The sequence below is a fragment of the Odontesthes bonariensis genome, chromosome 8 (genome assembly GCF_027942865.1).
Source record: "Odontesthes bonariensis isolate fOdoBon6 chromosome 8, fOdoBon6.hap1, whole genome shotgun sequence".
NCBI lineage: Eukaryota > Metazoa > Chordata > Actinopteri > Atheriniformes > Atherinopsidae > Odontesthes > Odontesthes bonariensis.
Window position 1 is genome coordinate 19,905,883 of NC_134513.1, and position 21,928 is coordinate 19,927,810.

The 21,928-nt window shown below is 41.9% G+C and overlaps 1 protein-coding gene across 1 annotated transcript in view; it reads right to left on the reverse strand.

Annotated features, from left to right (window-relative positions):
- The window catches only part of cog5 (component of oligomeric golgi complex 5), a 63,480-nt gene that overhangs the window by 17,836 nt on the left and 23,716 nt on the right, over positions 1 to 21,928 (reverse strand). The window contains exons 7-11 of the mRNA XM_075472041.1: positions 14,114 to 14,244; positions 8,680 to 8,839; positions 7,876 to 7,988; positions 7,654 to 7,731; positions 2,692 to 2,773 (exon numbers count right to left, since the gene is read on the reverse strand). Of these exons, the coding sequence (XP_075328156.1) occupies positions 2,692 to 2,773; positions 7,654 to 7,731; positions 7,876 to 7,988; positions 8,680 to 8,839; positions 14,114 to 14,244 (564 nt within the window). The remainder of the gene's footprint in view (positions 1 to 2,691; positions 2,774 to 7,653; positions 7,732 to 7,875; positions 7,989 to 8,679; positions 8,840 to 14,113; positions 14,245 to 21,928) is intronic.

Sequence of the window (21,928 nt, forward strand, 5' to 3'; positions counted from 1 at the left end):
TTCTCGAGTTACAGCTGGGAAACTTTTCCAGTCTTCACTTTTCCAGTGGTATAATATTTAGATTACACAACACAGTGTGGTATGTGTATTATCAGAAACGGCTGTGCAGGTTGGTGGTGTGAATACAAACATGAAGCCAAAACGCAGATGTTCAGCAAAGCACACACAGTGCTCCCGGTGTGAAGCCGGCGAAACACCACAGCTGAGCACATGCTGGTTGCCGAGTCCCATTCTGTCAAACTGCAGCTCGGGAAATAAACTGCTGCACTATTAATAAACACGACTCCATTATTTTCTATACAACTCTCACCTACCACAGGGATGTGTCAATATGATACTGGCAGGGATGTCTGCATATTCCCCTCACTACAAATCCCAAACAGCACAGCAAAGCAAAGCTTCTAGATGCTTCAAGGCATTACTCTGTGTGTGGATTGAGTTAATGTCAACTGGTGACAGCAAGTTAAGTGAGAAAAAAAACATCAAAAATCTTCCTGAGAACTGTTTGCATTGTGGTTAATGTTGGTGCCATAGATTTAACTTCTGTCCACCCCGTCAGTATGTGGTACTCTTACAGGAGAGGAAGTAAGAAGTAAGTCTTTTTTCACATAAATATATCCAGATCTGGTAGTTTACTGAATATTTGGAGCAGCAAGACACTTTTATGGGTTTTACGTGTTCGTGACAACCCTAGAAGTCTATTGCACAGAGGTATCAGATGCATCACGATCCTGCTCAAAAGGATACATTCAGTTCTGCTTTTGTTGATCGGGAGAAATATCTAAAACATTGTCAGCAATGACAAAGAAAAGAAAAGCAAAGAGGAGCGTGGCTCTGAATCAGTGGCCTTTCTTATTTCTGTTGGACTATTTTCACATAAAAAGAAATACACACACACACACACACACACACACACACACACACACACACACACACACACACACACACACACACACACACACAGAGAGCCTGAGAGAACGTGCAGGTTTTTCAGTAAAATGAGTTTCAGGCCAAGTATGTTAAGCAAGCAGCCAAAAACCTCCTCTTCTGTTCTCACTTTGTTATTCCATTTAATCAGACAACTCTGTGCTGAAACGCCTCTGTGTGATGTGTGATGTGTGATGTGTGTGTGTGGTTGTGTGTTAGAGAAAGAGAGAGAGAGAGAGAGAGAGAGAGAGAGAGAGAGAGAGAGAGAGAGGCCATTGTTGGAATAATTAAGCCTTTTTTCTGAGTCCTACTCTTCAAAAGATTCACACATACCACCCACCATCCATCTACCCTTCTTATTTTTCTGTGTGTGTATGTGTGTGTGTGTGTGTGTGCGTGTGTGTGTATTTATTTGTGGTACAACTAACTGTAGACAGGCTGTAGCGATGTGGTGGAACAATAGCTGGATAATAGGGGGAAAAAAAGAAGAATAAAAAAAAATAGCTACCATTGGGAAGCAGATCTAAATGATCCAGTTCCTCAAAAAACAACAATCCTCCGAACTGATGCTTGAAGTCAGCTATCATTGGCTTTACTCTCCGACTTCCCTTTGGAATGTACACCATCAGCTGTTTTCACATCACGGTGAGAAGATGCACACGGTTAAATGGTCATTTTCCAAGAAGGTGGCAGACCCAGACTTCTGGTTCTTGGTATCAGAATAGTGGAGAGCTGTACCTCCACACCAGCAAAGGAGCATCCTTAAGCTAAGGATAGATCCACACAAACTATCTCAGCATATACTTTAATTTCTTGATGCTGATTTAGTTTGTTTCCGAGACTCAGTCATTTTTATCTGGTGGTATTTACAAGTTCTTCCTATGTGCTCATCTTCTTTGTCGCCTTCATAATAAAAGCCAGGATAAATCTCTAAACCAAAGGTCTAGGCTATAACTTTGACTTATTAATTCACTAAGCTAAAGTAGTCAGGATGCATAGAAGCCCAGACGCTGACAAACCATTATGACCTGGAGCAATATGTGCAATATGTGCAATATGTGACATTACTGCAGCTTTTGGTTCATAATATTCTTCTTTTTCTGCTACCACCTGTTTGTTTTATACATGATAAATTGTTGTTGTTGGCCAAAAGGTTGTTCCATAGTCCAAATATGTTGAGTTTATCACTCACAGCTCCATCGATTTCCCGCTGTCACCTTAGCTCTTGTTACAAGCCTGATCATTATGGATATTATGGCTCACTACACAAAGCCTCCCCACTTGTTGTTTGTGCTGCTGGTGGTTTCCCAAAATGGCAGAATGCAGCAGGTACAAAGGGTGCTTTGATCCCTGCAGGGTACTTTATTATGTCCGGTCCAATTCAGAGTTCAGCAAAAGCTTCTTAGGAAGAAACCAAAAAGAGAACCCGTCGGGCCCCACGGACCACCAGCAGACACGAGACGGACAGATGAGCTGCTTCAGTTCATACAACGCAGCCCTGTTTAAAATTCTCTCCCTACACAAGTGTGTTACCATGGTTACATCAAGTGAATATACATTACTTGATATATTCAGACTGGTTATGACTGAACAGTTCATATACTACAGATGGGATTCTTTTTGAAGCTCATTACTGTCACCGCACATTTTGAAAATGAACATCCTCCTTAACAGAGCGGTCGTCTGTTCTGCATCACTGTTACCCTCCTCTTAATGTGTAAATGCAGCAGGTTAGGTGTGAAGCAGGATGAGCAGCAGGCTTACCTTCAGTGGCTCTGTGAAACTCATCACTGAGTGTGCTGGTTACATCAGTCCAAAAGGTGTAGAGAATATCAGGCTGGCCATCCTGTCATCAGAGTGAGCAGAAGGTAAACACACGCATTATTCGGCGGCCCGAACCATCCGATGACTGCATGAGAAAACACCGTCTTGGCCTCCTACGTTTCTAAAGTTAAACGGGCTCTAAGCTGCGCTGATGACCTTCACTTGTCCTCAGTGCTGCACTGGAAAAAAAATCAAAGTCTTACCAAGTATATTTGTCTCATTTCTAGTTAAAATATCTCATTACACTTAATATAAGACACAACTGCCTAACAAGTAGTATTTCAGCCAGATATAGGGACTTGTTTTAAGACAATACATCTGGAATATTTTGTTAAATGAAAAAGTCTTGAAAACAAATTGTTTTTAGTCGGATTTCAGCTAATTTCAAGATCACTTTTATCTCAAAAGTCCTAAATATCACATCTTGTTTCAAGAAATCTGGACAAGCCGATTTTCACTAGTTCCATTGGCAGATTTATTTTGTATTTTTGTATTGTATCTTGTATTTGTCGTTTTTTTTACTTATTTTTGGAGGGGCATTTTTTCCAGTGTGCTTCTCCTTCACATCTAAAACTTTGGATTTATAACCGTGAACATGTTTCTATGGTGTTGATGGGGTGAGCACATTCACCTCGCAGCCCAAAGGTTCTGGGTTTGAATCTCAGTCGGGTTATTTCTGGGTGAAGTTTGTGTTTTATATTTGACCAGGATCTGTCCTTTTGACTTACATCAAACAGGTTTCTAGGACCACCTTCTTTCACCTTCATAATATTGCCTAAATTAGTGACATCCTTTCTCAGAGTGATGCAGAAAAGCTGCTCCATGCATTTGTTACTTCAAGATTCGACTACTGTAATTATTTATTATTGGGATGTCCCACATATTCTCTGAAAAGCCTGAAAAGAGATCATATTTTCTCCAATTTCTAGTTTATCCTCATTAGCTCCCTGTTAAATCCAGAATAGAATTGAAAAATCTTCCCTTCGCATATAAAGCTCTTAATGACCAAGCGCCATAATAACTAATGCACTGAACATAAGTACCAAGCTCCAACTAATTTTTTCTGCAGACAATTCAATAAACTTTGATACAAACGGATGCATAAATTATGACTTTTAAACAAAATAAAGAATGTAAAACGTGTTCATGTATAACTATCTGTGCATGTAGCATATGTATTCATGAAAAAAAAAGGATGAAAAATAAAGTCCACATTCTTTTTGCAGACATAATACAATGAGGAAAATCCAGCAACACATGGCGTATTACACCGTGTCATTGTCTACTGAACAAAAACTAAGACAAAATGCAGAGGCAGTGTGTGAAAGACCACCATTACTGCTTCCACAGGAATTAAGATTGTCATCAGTACGCTTAATTGATCATCAGCAAGTGCGAGCAGCTCCATAAAAGCAGACGATTTGGCAGTTTGCTGGTCTGGAGCATTCAGGTGTGTGTTAACACAGTGCCTAGGAGGAAAGACTTCGGCAAATATGTTAGAGAAGCAACTGTTTCTGCCCATTAATCTGGGAAGGGTGTTGCGGCTTTCCAATCCCGCTAAAGTCACTTGAGAGGCTGAGAATAGGTCCCTATATATTTGTATGACACGCTGATGCTTTTCAAGTTTCAACGTATTTGATAAGAAACACAAAAAGTTACTGGTGGCTTTCCAATTACACGCGCACATAAGATGGAAGAACGTGTACACACTGTTTGCGTATGTATTCAAAGCAATCAAACTAAACAAAAAGCGGTCAACAAAAATTCCGGCTTCCTAACTCGCCTCTCTCCTGCTCTAGTGCAGGTGATTCAGCCCCTATTATGTCACCCAAACCCCGCATATCACCGTGACAACCACACCAAACAAATCAAACCCCGAATAATGATGAGCAAAAGAATATATGGCTCCTACAAAGGGTTTTAAGGTCATTTCCAAACTATTTGGAGTACATAATTCAACAGAGAGAAAAGATTATTCACAAATGGAAAATATTCAAGACAGCTTTCAATCTTCCCAGGGGTGGACGTCCCTGCGGTGTTTTTCTCACACTGCTTCTGCATTTTGTCCCACTTTTTGTTCAATAAATAATGACAAAGTGTTATATGTAATGAGTTGTTGACCATCAGAGGTTGGATGCATCTCATTTTAAGACCTGACAAAAACAAGCTGATTTTTCACCAGGTCCTGGTATGTAAAACCTAAGTAATGAAAGAGGATGTGCTTTTTCTCCCCACAACACTGTATGCACACTTTCTACACTTGCAAACTTCGAGCAAGGGCTAAAACTTTATTAGGAACTGTGGGGGCTTTAACAAATCAGATAGAAGTCAAAGCCTCATTACTCTAAGGTTTAAAAAACCAGCAGTGACATGAGAAATCATAAATAAATAAATCAACTGTCACACTGAAATGCAACCAAAGGCTGGAGTCATACAGTCTTATGGCTCAGTGCGGGTCACTAGCCCAGCTGCATCATTCTGAGCTCACAGTAACATGGGACTTATGCCTCCTGCTGAAAGCTAAATGAGGGCAATTAAAAAAAAACCCAGCCTAGTCTGTTAATGCTGTTATATACAACAGTTAGTGTTTGTGAATGCTCTCTGCAACTCTTCCCTACGTTTCTAAACAGCAACCGTTATTTATGAAGCGTTATACAAGCAGGATTCATGCACGCCATTTCCAGCGGGATCTACAAACATCAGCTGAGGACATCAAAACACTGACAATATCAATAAAAGTAACGGTTCGGAAATTCAGCCAAAAAACTGTGGTTGTTTTTTATTTCTTCATATTGTGCAGCCCCAACCTCCAATGAGTGGGTGGGTGGCGTGGTGATTATCACACTGAGAAACTGTGATTGAGGAAGGAGAAAGCAAACAGCCCAAGAGCCTGCACAAGGAACACACCGACCTGTGCAACTGTGTGTAAACGGGTATTTAGGATGGTTCAAGTGGCTATTTCTAAATTACAAACTTTCAGTCTGACAACATTCCTAATCACAATATACAAAGAACTACCTCCTGGGTCATTTCCAGCTCATTTGCTACAGTCCGTGCCTTCGCTTACACAAAATTTGTGTACACGGTGGGTCGGTAATGAGTTTAGTCGAGCTGCTCTACAAACTGCTGCCAACTGATATGTTGATGTTCCTGTGGAAACACTCGTGTCCAGGATAGAGAGGACGATGGTGCAGCTGCTCTGCTGAGGAGCCTTGCATTTAGACATGTCATTATGTCTCCAATCACACCTCCATCTCTGGGTAATTGGTGAGAGCTTTGTTTCCATAGTAACAGCCTCATGCTGATTTCTACTACTAAGCTTGGCTGTGGAGGTAAGACAGTAGAACGCTGCTGATGGCCGCTGCTAATGTGTTAATGACTGCTATGGTTACCACTAATACTAATAACTACTATGACTGATGGAGCTGATAGTTTTTTGGCTATTGATTCTTTGCATTCCCTCTTTCCAACACTCATTCCACCTGGACTTTTCCCTGGAAGCGGGGTTTTTAACAACTTTTGCTCCACAAATCAAGCTGTATGCTCTTGAGTGCTTGTGCTCTGTTGCCTTGTTAATTTGCAGCAGAGGGACAGTGACTGAAGGAGAGAATTTAACCTCAATTTTTTGCACTCAAACTTAGAGATGAATTGTAAACACCGTCACCCATTGCACATCAGACAAGCCCCTTCACTGTTCATTTTTAAAACTCGCCTTAAAACCCCTTTTTATTCCCTGGCTTTTAACCTAGCGTGAGACTCTGTTGCTGTTATTGTTTTTTTTGTATTTATTATTTTAATATTGTTATTGTTTTTACATTGTTCTTATGTTTTATGCCTTATACTTCGTGTTGTTATTCATGTACAGCACTTTGTTTCAGCCACGGCTGTTTTAAAGGGCTTTATAAATAAAGTTGAGTTGAGTCACCTCAAGTCACTCTACTTGTTTCCATAGTTGGTCTTACCAAACTGTGGCTGTGTTCGAAACCGCATACTTCATACTACATACTTGCAAACTGCATACTTCCATTCTGCATACGACGTACTGAACGATCAGAGAGTATTCAGAGCGTTTACCCACAATGCATTTCGCTCCTGCCCGAGCCGAAATCAGCGGGCCTGAAGCTGATTTCGCTTAAGCTCTAAACTCTGTAAACTTTAGCAACATTTGAAACATTTTCAGGTGAGAAAGTAGTCGTTTAGATCCCCAACATGTTGAAAACCTGACAAAATACCGGCTATTTACAATTTTGTTCCGACGAATTCGGCGCTACTAAAGCTAGCCGCAGTGACTAACGCACTTCCGGTTATTTTCACAAAATAAAATACCCGTTGCCTTTTATCAAAGGGAAAGCCATTACGATATAATTGGTGCTTTTCTTTTGAAAACAGGAAGTGAACCTACCCTCTTGTAGCTAGCTTGAAACTGCCGTTTTGACAGGAAATGACGATCGGCGACGTCACGTTACGTTGCATCTTGGGTAGTTTGAGTATGAGTAGTAACCTCATGATGCATACCCAACATTTTGGCGAATCTAGTATGCATCCGAGAACTTCTCGCTTATTTAAACTTCCTTACTAACTCAAAAAGTTAGTATGAGTAGTAGGAGAAGTATGCGGTTTCGAACACAGCCTGTTTCACCAGGTTCCAAAATCAATGTACTTTATGAGCAGTCCACTTATAAGCAGCCTAGCCGATCTGTATTTGAAATAATTAAGACACTTTTACCAGGCAATTAAACATACATTTGACCTCCATACAAACATGGCAGATAATAGTGTAGTTTAATTTGTGACAGGGGTGGGGTGCATAGATGCACGTAGAAACATCAAAGTGCTGATACGTGTTTTTCTTGGCTACTACAGGGACACAACACCACAATACTAGAAATAAAGTCCACTCACCTTGATGATCTCATCGATGAAGCACACATGACTGACAGGGTCTCTCTTCTTCATCAGAACCTTCTGCAAGTGCTGCACCTGAAACATTTTTCAACACATATGACTTTGTCTGTGATGTTAAAGACCTCAATGGGGGGGAGGGGATCAGGGGGAGCTGGAGAGTGTTGCTGGGAAGAAGGACGTCTGGATGATGTTTATAGAGTCAGCTGTGGGTGAGTGTACCTGTCTGCATGCAGCACATATCTGGTCCATCAGTTTCTCCATGTTGGTCCAGAGAGCAGCACGGAAGGCTGCAGTGTTACCGGGTGTTGGCAGCACTGCTCTGCCAGGAGCACCTGAAAAAGATGAAAATATTCCTTTATTCCTCAACAAACATTGGACAAGAGTACAGTTCAATTTACAAATTCAGTACCTGTAGTAAAAAATGTTTTTTTCTGTCATACAAACTATAGGATTTGTTTTACTTGTTATCCATTTCACAATTAATTTGTCATCAAATATCATTAACAGATTTCATGTGCTCCATTGTGTTTCTAATCTAAAAACCTTTAAATGTACTTCATAAATATAGATTTGCGAAGGCTCGTTTTATCTCCTGAAACGGCCATCAGACTTTATCAAACAGGAGGTAAGCAGGGACTTTCCTGAGGACTATTTTTGCACATTCACTGCAGGACTCTTTTGGTAATCTAACATTGCATTACATAATTTTTTATATAATCCTATAAAAAAAAAGAAATAGTACAGAAAACACCCAGGAAAGACTGCTTCACCTCTACAGGGCCCATTATCTGAAAATACTGTTAATTAGAGCAGTGATGTAGAACCATATCAGAGCCATGAAAATGACACATTCCTTCCGGCCACGAGTGACAATTCTCTATGGTCATGGTGTAATAATCTATTTTGGATTGAGCCAATTCTTGAACTAGGTCAACCTATAAAATAAAACTTTTATCTTTCTGTAATGAGGACAATGCACCCATTATGCACCCTGTAAAAAATCCCATCCTGGGTGGGGCTTACCTTTTGGGTTAGCTGGCTGCGTCAGGCCCTTGATGTCAAGAGCCCTGGTGATGTTGTCCTTTATGGTGGTCCGGTAGCCCCCCACTACAGAACTAATGGTCTCTCTGAGACTTCCCAGGTTGTAGAAAACTTGCAGGGCCGTTCCAACCTGGGTAGGGTTCTGATCCACAAGAGAGTGCAGCATGGATGGATAAAGAGACAGAGAGGTGAAGTTTGCAGTCCGTGTTCATTACTGTTCCCAAAATGAAATCACTTAAACGGGTCTGGGAGTTCCAACCAAAGTTTTCCAGCAAATGCAGAGGCAATAGCAGTAGCTCAACGTACATCATACACCGGATTTAATGAGAGAGTGTGCAGCATGGTAGAGTCAAGAAGAGGAGAGGAATTGTATACAAAATACCCATAACCCCATTACATACCATATAAGAAGAACATGCAAAAAATAAACAACAAATAAATCTTCAGAAACAGACTGGTGACTCATGCATAGTTGAAATGAACATTGGACCCCTGCGCTAAAGGCCCTGTCACACTGTTGCGTATGAGAGAATTGTATGAGTTGCGTATGAAAATTAATAATATAATTTTCATACGCACGAAAAGTCCTTGAAAATAAAGAATGACTAGCGTATGAGTAGCATATGAACTGCGCATGCCCAGCGTACGTTTCAACACGCCGCCTATATCAGCAGCCTTTCCACATTGCTCCATTATTGCAGTAGACGACGCGCTATCAACATCTCTCGAGACATTCATCTCGATCATGCCTCCCAAGAAGCAATCGTCGTTTGCCCGGGCCCTGGGCCGAGGAAAAGGCAAAAAAAACACAAGAATCATTCTCACCCAAACCTGCGGAAATGCCTGATGCACCTGCGGCTGATGAGTTAGATGCTTCTGAGCGATCAAGATCCCCAACTCCTCCTCCTGGCCCCTCCCGTGAATCGTCGGTTGCCTGCCTGGCGGCAGACGGGCGGAGGCTATAAATACGCTAGCTGTACGGTACACCGTCATGCCAACATATGGCAATTTATGTCCAGCGTTCTCGACCTATCAGTAACGTACCTATTTCGTACCTCTAGCGTATTCAGCGTATGCCTAGCGTATGCTTAGCGTATTAACCATACGCACAAAAGTTTTGAGCATGTTCAAAAATTTATTTCTGCCTCAGCGTATGCCAGCGTGCTTGAAACGTATACAACCTATGCCTAACGTTCCCCTAGCGTATGTCAGCGTATGAGTGATAATTTTCATACGCAACTCATATGCTTCTCTCATACGCAACAGTGTGACAGGGCCTTAAAAGAGGAAAGTCTCATATCATCTTATATGTGAACTCTGTTATAAGATGAGCAGCAACCAGACCATTAGACACAAGCTCAATATTCGAGGACCCCGTTTCTTTCATTTTCTTCATTCTTTTTTAACTAGATGCTTATATTTGCTTAAATGGAAGCTAGTCAGAAAGACACACTTCCACTCTACTGCACGGTCTCTGGGACCAAAAAATTAAAGTAGGAAAGTCTTTTCATAAAGCCTAAAGGAAATGGTGTTTATAAAGATAGCAGCTCTAATGGGCAATACTGGAATTCAGCCCATAGCACAGGCTGGTTCTGCAGCTTGTGCACCTCAGCTCTCCAGAGAAGACTAGGAAATGCAGCCATCACCTCCTCCTATAGTCTCCACAGGAGACATAAGCCTCGTTTCCACTTTGCAGTCCGGTACAGGTCGGTTCAGAACGGTTAGCTTATTTCAGTGTTTCCACTACCACGAAAGCGTACCGGTCCCATGGTACCCGTTACCATTTTTGTAACCCTTCTGCTTGGGGAACCTAGCACACAGGACCGGTTCCAGGCTCTACTCTCCGTTGTTGGTGAGGAGGCTGTGCAGCCGGAGCTCGATGGTGCTGTGCGAAACAAAAAAGTTTTCCAGCTGATTGCCGCAAAAATGGCAGAGAGTGGTTTCAACCGGACCACGAGCCAGTGTCGCATTAAGCTGAAGAAGCTTGGAGGTGGTTCGAAATTATAGATGCTATTTGTTATTTGCTGTTCTTTGCCATTTACGCTTCGGCACGCACTCCGCCCACCCCTGAGGGTCCCCTTTGTACAGTGGGAACGCAAGCTGACCCCAAAGCGACCCGACCCGTACCGGACTGCAGAGTGGAAACGAGGCTATAGTGATTTTCATGGCCGAGCATGGCAGCACTTTTTCCACTTAGCCCCCATTTTCAATCCTGCTAGTTCTTTCAGTTCAGATGTTACAGTGCTTCTTCACACACTGACAAAGTTAAGCATCCTGGACTCAATAAATGGATTATGTTTTGCTTAACATAGGTGGTTAAACAGCCAGCCTGGCTTTGTGCTGACAAATTAACCTGGCTCAGGACTAAAATGCTGCACTTTGTGTTCACCTTCATCACCTTAAACAGAAATGGGAAAAACAAAAACAAAAAACAGACACATGTTGAAACTGAGAGTCGCTGCTAAAACACCATATTGGTCTAAAGCAGTAAGGGGTAAAGACTTCCAACAGTCCGTCATCGCTACAAGGTTGCCGAGCAACAACCAGAGATATTGCACATATTCCAGTGCTGGTTCCCATTCATTAAGAAGTTTATTTTTATTGTTGGTGCTGATGAACAAAAGACTCCAGTAAACAGTGAGCCACAGAGTCGGGATAGCAGATTCCTCTGCTCTCAGTCTTTATGCTAAGCTAGGCTTAATTGATTGATTTTATTTATTTATTTTTATAATTTTTTATAATTTTTTTATAATTTTTTTATTTTTATTTAGTCATTTATTATTATTAGTAGAAGTAGTAGTTAGTAGTAGTATTTTTATTAGAATTGGTATTATTGTTGTTGTTAATATACAATCATTGTAAATATTAATAATTTTTTAAAGATATTGACTTTATTAATCCCGTTGGGGGATTAATAAAGTATTTTTCTATTCTATTCTATTCTAACTTTTCCTCACTGCAGCTCTGCACTGAACATGACAACATTAACCTTCTCATCACACCCCAAAAGGGTCAGCTCTCCCTTTAAGTTATCTGAGGAGAGGGGTGGAGGAGTCGGGGGGGGCGAAGAGCAAAGAAGTATGGCCTCAGCTAAGTGGGTCGGTTGAGCTCCCACTCAGCAGATGGGCTTCAGGGTCTCTGCTGCTAAAAATCAGAGAACCAAGGTGAAACGAGCTCCCACGTAACCCAGAAAACACATCCAACTGCTTACATAACATTCACATTAGAGTCCCTGGACCGACACTGTATGTGTGCATGCGTTTCTCTGGAGTCCCATATGTTCGCACACATTACACAGTGACTATTCCAGCAGAGCCCAAAATACTTCCACTGAGGGTGGAATACACAGGGGGGGAGAGACATGCGTGTGCATGTGCATTTGGAGAAACAGCTTATTGCTGGAAGTGGGAGCAAAAAAACAGTTGCAAAGACTCCACTCAGCCCTCTCCGTGTGTACTGGGTAATGTGGCCCTTTTACGCATTAGAGAAGACATATCATGCCCTTTTTAAACAAGCTGACAAAAGTTCCTGGGGCCCTACTGAAATGTATGAGACAAGCTTTGGTCAAAATCGGTTGGTTTGAGCTAAGTGTCCCCTCTCCAACCCCACTGAAAAACCTCTATTGACAATAGGCTGTTTGGAGCGATGGAGACTGATGGAAACTGCTCCCCCTGCCTTCCCCATCCCTTCCTGGTGAGGTGAGCAGTAACTCACTCCTTCCACAACACATCATTTTATTTTCTGTTTATATTAAAACCAGAATCAGTATGTAACCATAACAACTGTCTCAATGCTCAAATTCATTCCAAAGGTAAACACTCCACTATATGCTGTAAGAAAATGACACCCTAACTAACTCCTAGAAAATAGCACCAACACAGGACTCAAACAGTGCACTCATTCACATTATTCATTCAACACGAAAAAAAAAAAAAAAGGAGGTCCTGTGTAGTCTTAAGCTTCCAAAATAACATTGGCCAGAACTTGCACACATTAAACATTTGGCTTATCAAACAACTGAGGCAAGTTGAAACGGACTCAGTTCTAACTTCATACTATAGAGAAAGTATCCTCTTGTCTGCCGCATGTTTTATCTACTCTTAAAAGTAACTGCATTGGTATTCAAAAAGCAGCAAGGGTGCTTCAATTCTAAAACAAAGTTAATAAATGCTTCTAAAATATTAAAAAAAAAATAATCTAAGTGGACATTTAGAGGTGGTGCTGCTGCTGCACCACCACGGCTACACTACGAAGGCTGAAGCTCCCGTCTGGACACTGGCTACATGTCATCATGGAGACTGAACAGACTCCCTCTCTCTCACACACACGCAAAGTTTCTTTGATGTGACAGCATCCCTTTAAGAAGACGGCGTTCTGAGGCAGATGAAGAGCAGCAGCACTTCCATGTGCTCCCTCTCTCACATGTACTTCACAGAACAGCACATTCTGCAGATCATATTCATGTTGGCTTTAGGCAGAGAGCACATAAAGAATGTGATTCTCTCACTCTGGACTCGCTCTGTGTGAATGGGGGGTGGGCTTATTTGTAGCCCCTCATATCTGTGCTCAAACGCAGGTTCCTCAGTGGACAAAAGGGGGGACTTTCCCTGAATCATTGGGTCAGGGAAAGGGCTTCAATCATTTTTTTTAGCACTTAGCCGCCTAACTACAGATGCAGCACCTGGGGACTCCATAGTGCTACTTGGAGGTCTTCAATACTTCAACACTGGGGGTTGAAAGTGAAACCAGGGGGAGCACGACTAAAAGCACGAAAATGTTCATAAACTAATCACCCCCCCTCAAAAAAAAACAAACTGTGATTGATACAAAGCTCACTTCTCCCTTATAATATCTATAAGATCTCAGAGAGAGGGTTGCATGGTCACATAGGCTAAAGAGCAGTCACAAAGCATCTGTCTGGTGTCTCAGTTATCTAAAATCTCACACCCCAAGCCGACACCATCTTGATACTTCGGCCACCAATTCCTTTCATGGAAAAGCTAAATTTTTATAGCAATAATCTCACTAATCCCTATCAACCCAACAAAAACCTGTGTCTCGATGTTCCCACCAGAGACCGCGCGTGTGTGCCAATATTGCATTATCCGAATTTCTGATAAAGGCTTAGGTCTCCGAGCACAATTTTTTAATGAAACACCTTAGCATCCTTCTGGAAGACCTGGATGAGGTCGCTAGGAATCACTGCCCCTGTGACCTACCCCAGCAGTAAAAATGAATTGAAAGGGAATGTACTGGTAAGTTTAAGTCCCTCCCTTTCTCATTTGGGGTTCCAAGATGCTGGAACTCATTTGCACGTCTGAACTTGTGAGTAACTATGGATAAAAGAGCCTGCAAACGACCAGATGCAAGACAACAGTTTCTTTCATAGGTATAGTTTTGTGTGCATGTGGTGTACCTGGATCTCCATGCCCTGCTCCAGCAGTCTCTTGGCTTGGTTCTCCACCTCCAGCCTGGCTCTGCTGATCAGCAGCAGGTCGTTCTCTATCACCTCGATGCCGCTCAGATCCACGCCTTGAGACAGGTAGTCTGCAGTGTGAAAACAACAGACACAAGTTGAACTGAAGTTTTGAAAAATAGATAAAGTTCAGGACTTTTTTTTTTTTTTTTTTTTTTAAACTTATATTATCCTCAAGATGAGAGAAAATGAGGCAGAAGTTAAATGAGAACTATATTTCAGGATGTGTCTTGTCAAATTAAATGATAAGAATTAATTAATGACAAAGAGTCTATGGCTTAGTGTAAAAATTCACTAAATCAAGTTCAATTCAATCCAATTTTATGTATATAGCGCCAAATACAACAAATGTCATCTCAAGGCACTTAAATAGTATAGTCCAATTCAAGCCAATTGGAATTCAATTCATTGTAATCATAATTACTTTCAAAATAACCCAATTCATTCATAGAGAGCCAATTAAAAAACAATTTCCTAGCTAAGGAAACCATCAGATTGCACCAAAACTTGATTCTTGAAAGTTGATTCTGGTCAGTGGGTAAGTTGCTCCGTATGGGGGTAAACATATAGCCAAATATTTTATACGTTGACAAAGTACCAACATGCAACACAAATATTTCTAAACCTGAATAAACTGGCATTGATGTGGCAGCCATTACATCTGACATGTCATAATGGTCACTCGGATGAGCCAAAAACACTTAATTAAGAACTCAGTGGTTATCGCTCCTCCCATGTTGAATTAAAAAAAAAAAAACTACAAGTGTTTTTTGATTCTACTATAAAACCATTTCTAACTTTCTAACTTTAAAGCTTTACATTATACTTGACACCGATTTCAATAACATAACTGCAGCTATAATGAAACGATGCATCAAGACTCGCATCCCAGAGATTAGATGTGCTCTCAGTTTGGTATCAAGGGCCGGGCAGTAGATGTCTACGCTACACAGACTCAGTTTCAATTTCTGAGATATTCTGGACACATTTCTGGGTTGTTGTCACATTGTCCAAGTTTGAACATTGGATACAATCTAAAAGGGAAACTGTGGCTAAGGTTAAAGAGCCGACTGTCCATTCACTGCAAGAACGGCAGCCCCAACCCCTCCGCATGCTGAGGTGTCCCTGAGGAAGACACTGTTCCGTAATTTGCTGTGGCGCACGAGTTTTTTTTGTGAAAAGGTGAATGCGATTTGTATTATAAGGGGGCTTTGAGTGGTCAACTAGACTAGTAAAAGCGCTATACGAGTACAGTCCATTCACCATTTATTATGCTCTGCTCCACTCTGAGAGAAGAGAGCAACACTAGAGAAGTGTGAGAACCGTAAAACTATGTGCTTCCGATTCATTTTGAAGTACACTCACCTCTGTTATCCACAGTAACTACTCTTTATGGTAGTACGTCTCACTCTAGCAACTAGAAAACAACATGTTTTGCCATAATGAAAGGGTAATAATAATAAAAAAAAAGAAAAAAAAAGTTCTGGCACAAGATGCCCAAGACAACACTATGAGAGGAAGTGAGGGATAAGAGATAAAGTGTACAATCAAGACCGGGAACAAGAACAAAGATCCGATTGGTTTTCACCGATGGAGAGCATTCAGAGAATGCAGAGTTTGCTTCATTGTTGCTAAATCAGTAAGTAATAAGCGATTAGCTATCTTGTTCTGTCCCGTTTACTTTGCTCATCTCCGTCGTTGAAGCCGTCGTCAACGTGCAGGTTTAAATCCAAGAAAAAAAAAATACAATCACGATCATTTCTCCCTCTGTTCTCTTCATTTTTAGTCTTCTTCTTGTTCGGCTCTGTAACATTACCCGACCTCGCCTCTTCACATATTTGGTGGATTCTGAAGGTGTCTTGTGTCTCCTAAACATGATGCCAAATTCATCTATACAACTGTGCCTTTGCAGGGTTCATATGAAGGTTTGTTTTTGCAGCAGTCGCGTTACATCCCGTCTGCAAGGGGAGCCAAAGAGCAACACATGGCCAAATTCTCTCGTGGTGCTTTAATCGGCAAATCGTCTGTTTGCTATTTGTAAATCGGCTTAAACGTCTGCATTTTTTATGACGTTTGTTTGGCTAAAGCGTGTCCTGAATATTTAACCACCCCCAGAATATGACCTTGCATGGTAGAACCGAGAAGATGTTCAGCTCCCCAACAAGGAAAATGCTTTATTTGCTGCTCGTCTGCAGCTTCAACGCATCATCTTTGTGAATCAAATAATCAGATTTCATTCTGCTAACAGAAAAACGACAGCAGGACTTTGTCAGCTGGACAGCTTTGCCGACAACAGTTGTTTCAAAGAAACACATAGCCCTTGTTACACAGCATATTTTTACATTTCCACTACTTCTGCCCCTGCATTGTTTGCCCACCCACCTGCTTTGGACACTTAAGTGTAAACCTTGTAAATTAATCCTGAGCTGGGCTAAAATTAGATCAATGTAACTCTGCCAATCTAACTGATTTTGTAGCTCTTACTATAGATCTACCAAAAGTGAACCGGCACCAAGTTTCTCTGAGGAGTTTAAGGCTTGTTTGGGAAGTAGACTGAGCACTTTCAATCAAACCAGGGGAGTGTGTGTGTGTGTGTGTGTGTGTGTGTGTGTGTGTGTGTGTGTGTCCGTGCAGAAATGAGAAAGTAGAAAAGCGCTGGTCTGCTCCGAAAATAGCTCTGGCTTCACAAAAAATGACCAAGCAGCGATGAGCAACGTTCCGTTATTTATCGAGCCTTGAGGGAATTACTTTGAAGTTTGTTGGTTTAAACTCGATGGTTTCTTGCACCGTGATCAGAGGAAGTGCATCACTTTGTCAAAATCTAAAAACTGTTCTTATGTGTGAGGGGGCAGCTCACCGGTGCTCTATCTTTAGCAATCACCAGTCCACAAGGAACACAAACTGAAGGACAGCGTTGGAACAATAGGGAGCTGCAACCATTTCTACTGCAGATTAAGCAGTCTGATGGTCCTGTGCATGCAGCTTTACACCTGCTCTGCACCTACCTGTGCAACGATATTCAGCAACGTCAACATAAATCAGGAGGAAACTAAAGATTGTTGTACAGATGTTCATGCTGACTTGTCAAAGTAATCATCTGTGTTGGATCTCTACAACTCTAGTGTCAAGGACATCTAAATGTCTCAGATCTTGATTGTAATCACACAGTTGGGGAAGATAATTAGGCTAGTTCATTGCTGGATAATAGATGTGTGTCCACACAGCGGGACTGAAAGGGAGCTGCCAGCTGTCTTGTCGATGGTAAATCTCTCCTCTTTTTGTCTGCGAGTTGTTGCTGTAAGTTTCCACGTTGAAGGTGTGCAAATGTGTCTGTAAAGAAAAAGCTGAGCTGTGCCCACTCTCGAAGCCCTGATCAGAGAATCCTCATTAAAAAAATAAATAAATAATAATAAAAAAAAAAATCAGTGTATGTTCACATCAGCGCTGAACCGGAGCTCATTAAAACCCACGACTAAATGCTGATTAAACACCTTCACTTTGCCCTAAAAGACAGATGTGAGTGGCGCCTGCTGGGTGTTTTGACCCATGTAAAAAGGGCTGCAGATATCACTGATTGTGTTTTCCTATAATCAAACCAAGCGGTATCTTTCAAGCGGTGCGGTTCGCACCGATTGTGTTTCTCACAGCCATTTTAGTTTGGGGCTCATGTGGGGGGAGTTCAGTTGGTTATACTTTGTAAATTGTGCGGCTAGTTAGCACTACGTCCTACACGCTGGACCTGGAACTGGAAGAAGTCCGGTCATGTGCTTCATTTCACCAGCAGGTATGAGTAAACTCAGGCCACCACTCCAATACCACCGACCATGCAATTTCTTTCTTATTAAGTTGAAAAAATGTGCGACTGGTGGAACATGTACAGCAGCAGAACTCCACTATCTGAATGCAGCTGAATGTGGCATAAGGCTCCACCATCTGTAGTGTGACCACCAACAAATCAACATCCAACTTGAAATTCTGTAACACAGTGCAGCGCGACCTGTCCAACCTTATTGAACGTCGAACAAGAAATCCAGCAGCCATGATGGGATTCTGTCTGGATTCGATATCTATTATAGTTTTACTGAACTGACTCAGTGCTCCCACCATGAAACAAGGTGGATTTTAACAAGCTCCTTTCACATCATAACAATTATTTTCCACAGTTCCTCAACTAGCCTGCTGTGCAAATTAAGGCTGAAAAATGTCCGTGGGGTGACAGAAATTGTGTAAAAACATCTCATAGTTTCTCTAATGGGCTTTATTCTTTCAGTCTGACATATACTTTTAACTGTAATTTCCCCAACTATTGAGATCTTTCCTTTTTTTTCCCCCAGAAAGGAGTGGGGAGCGGGGATATTTTCAAAGCATTTCAGATTTACTATTTGTATAGAGCTGCGGATTGTTTGCTCTTCCACTCAGAGAGTATTATCAGGCAGGTGGAGGGCTGAAGCAGAGTGAACGGGGGAATCTGCTCAAAGCCTCAGCCCAAGTACAAACCTTGGCAGACACCAGGATGGAGCAGCTGAGCCCGGCACCGATTGGCTTGTTTAGATATGGCCTGAGGTGCCATGCACATAGCCCTCACACACACACACACACACACTAAAAGGAGACAACACAGGCCATTGAATACTATGTGGTAATTCTCGGGGGGTAAGTTGCGCCCTTGCACAGAGTAGCTCTCCTTTACAAACTGGAGGAAACACATTGAGATCAATATTACAAATAATCGGATGTCCCAATCACAAACATGTGTTTCATCTTTAGAATTTATCACAGTGTATATCCCAACCCACCACCACCACTTGATGTGGCTGACAATGGATGGATGGGAGCAGGTTGAGCTGGGGGGGGGGGGGGGGGGGGGGTCACTCATCCAAGTGACATTATGACATGTCGGATGTAATGGCTGCCACATCAATGCCAGTTTATCCAGGTTTAGAAATATTTGTGTTGCATGTTGGTACTTTGTCAACATATAAAACATTTGGCTATATGTTTCAACTTAGAATCAACTTACCACAAACCTGGGCCAATTTGAACCACAGGGAGACTTTTTTACACTTTTTTAGAACTCTTTGTCAAAAGGCAGATTATAAACCCTTTTCTTCATTCACTTTACATTACTACATATGGATTTGGTCCTGTAAATTAAGGCGTGACAACTGTAGTTGGGAACATTGACATCCAACTTGTACTGTGAGACTGTTGGTCTTTGTCCACAATCCAAAAGGAGCCGGCTGTAGGTCGCCACTTTAAGTGGAATTTGACTTATTGTCCCAGAAATGAAAAACTTTCAGAATTCCAATTAGAACGACGTGTCTGGATTCAAAAGCTACAGCTCGTTGTGTCTTAAGTATTTTGGATTGCAATCCAGCAGGGGGCAGTCTAAACCTTGACTTGGCAGATGTTCATCTGTATGAGCTACTTGTAAACTAAGCTAGAGAACACAAACTTAGTTGTAATCACTGTTTGGATAATCCTGACATTGGATTTAAACAATACCATAAAGATATAGTTGTTTACCAGCTTTGTACAAAGGGCAGCTTTACCCAGCAACAGTAACAAACCTGATGCTCAGTTTTCAATATCACTATCCCTGACTTCCTTGAGGACAAGCTGCTGTATTGGACTCCCCCTGCCAACTGTGCCTGGATTAAAGACAAACAGTCCCTCCCCCAGATTGTTAGTACCAGTGCCCACAGCTCCTCATGCTCAACACCATCTACCTTTGACTCTGTGCTGAGCCCTCTCCTGTATGCCATCTACACCCATTACTGTTGTCCCACTCCCACCCATCCCACCAGCATGATCATCAACCACATATACGACACAGAGACAAGGTATTTGTGTCTTGTAGAGTAGTGCGTCTGAAACAACTTCTTTTCCTAAAACCAAAAATTAAAAAAAATAGAGGTGGTCACTGATGTCAGGAGCAAGAAAACTGACCAAGCCCCTCTCTACATCAACAGAGACCATCCTGAGAGGGTTCCCACCATCAAATTCCAAGGCATGGCCCTTTCTGGATGACATCACCAGCTCTGATAGTCTCTCCAGAACAAGGCAGATCATCCATGACCACCTCCATCCTGAGCACCACCTGCTTGGCCTTCTACCCTCTGTTAGCCTTCTGCTACTTGGCAGCGGTTTCATGAATATGCGGAACAATCTGAGCTGTGGGCTGCTCTTGGTTGTGTTGGTGCTGTTGTTGGTCCTTTAGCTTTGCCCTGCTGTGGAACAGACCAAAGTTAAAGTGGACAAAGATCTGTTTAGTGATGGAGTGAAACTAAGTGTCACACAATGAAGATTGTCCAGCTCAGCTGTTGTCTGAGCTTTTCACCCATGAGTCTTTGCTATTTATGACACTTTGTTCCCTTTGGTGTGAAATCAGTTGTTGTCGGCCCCTACTGGCTTTAGCTGGTTCAAATCAAATAACCACCAATTACGATTCGATTAACCCGTCATCTCTAGAGCCTATGTGTTGTTAGTTTTTTGGAGGACTGCAAGTCTGTCTGTCTGCGTTAAAAAAGTGGCCATTGGGGTGGTCCGTGGCGTAGTGGGTTGAGCAGGTGCCCCATGTACAAGAGGCTATAGTCCTCGCTGCAGCTGGCCCCGGTTCGAGTCCCGCATCGGACGGCCCTTTGCTGCATGTCGTTCCCCCTCTCTCAGCCCCCTACTTCCTGTCTCTCTTAACTGTCCTATCCATCAAAGGCATAAAAGCCACCCAAAGAAAAAAAAAAAGTGGCTATCTGCAGGTGCCTAAGTGCAGCAGATGGATTCATTTATAAAATGGCTCATAATCTATTTGCAATATACACGCTGCCCTAATATGTGCCATTAATTTATCATCTTACCATTAACTTTTCTTCGACATAAGCTGAGCAACTTGCGTGTTTACTATTCTTTTTATTCAGTTTTTATCTGTTTATTTCTGTGTTAGTGCCCCACGCAGCTTTGGCTGTGGCACTTCAGTGTCATTACAATGGCAAATATAGACTGTCGAGCTATAAGAGGAACTTCTCCTGATAAACAATTAAAAAAAAAGAAATAAAAAAATTTTTTTTCAACAGTTGTTGAATTTATTGAGCTGAAATGAAGAAAATCCAATCGAAGAAGCAGAGTGGTTATAACTGGACGATTCCCCTATACCTGAAACAAATTTGTTGTTCAAGATGTGAGGAATGTAATTCTATCCAACAAGACAGAAAAAGAAACTGAATGACTCAACGAAGGCCCATTGACGTGCGCATATTAAAAAGGAGCTGTACTTGAACATAAAGCAGGCAGCTCTGCAGGAAGCGGTTTCAGCTTTGAAGAAGAATGTGACATGGCTTTCATTAACAGCTTCTTTAAAGAAGTAACTGCTATTAGTTCCAAACAATTTGTATGGTACATTCCGTTTGGAAGTGGGCTTCCTAGGAACAATACATCCTGAGATCCAATCAATGATAGAGGTCTATGTGTAGCTAACCACATTCCGAGAACAAAGATTTAAAAGGACAGGCGGACCTCCTAATGTTTTGGCAGGTCACCAGTTGTCTGATACAGACTGCTAGCAGGATTAGCCGCTTGAAGCACAAGTCAAATGCAGAATTTCTAATTATAAAACATTGCACTCAAAATACATCCAATCTACCTCACAGCAAATCCCATCCAAAACACAAATGACAAACTGTACAGGAGCCAAGTGCTGCAAACAGAGCAGACACACACAGCACACACACACGGAAATGAACCAAAGTTAACCCGAGCGAT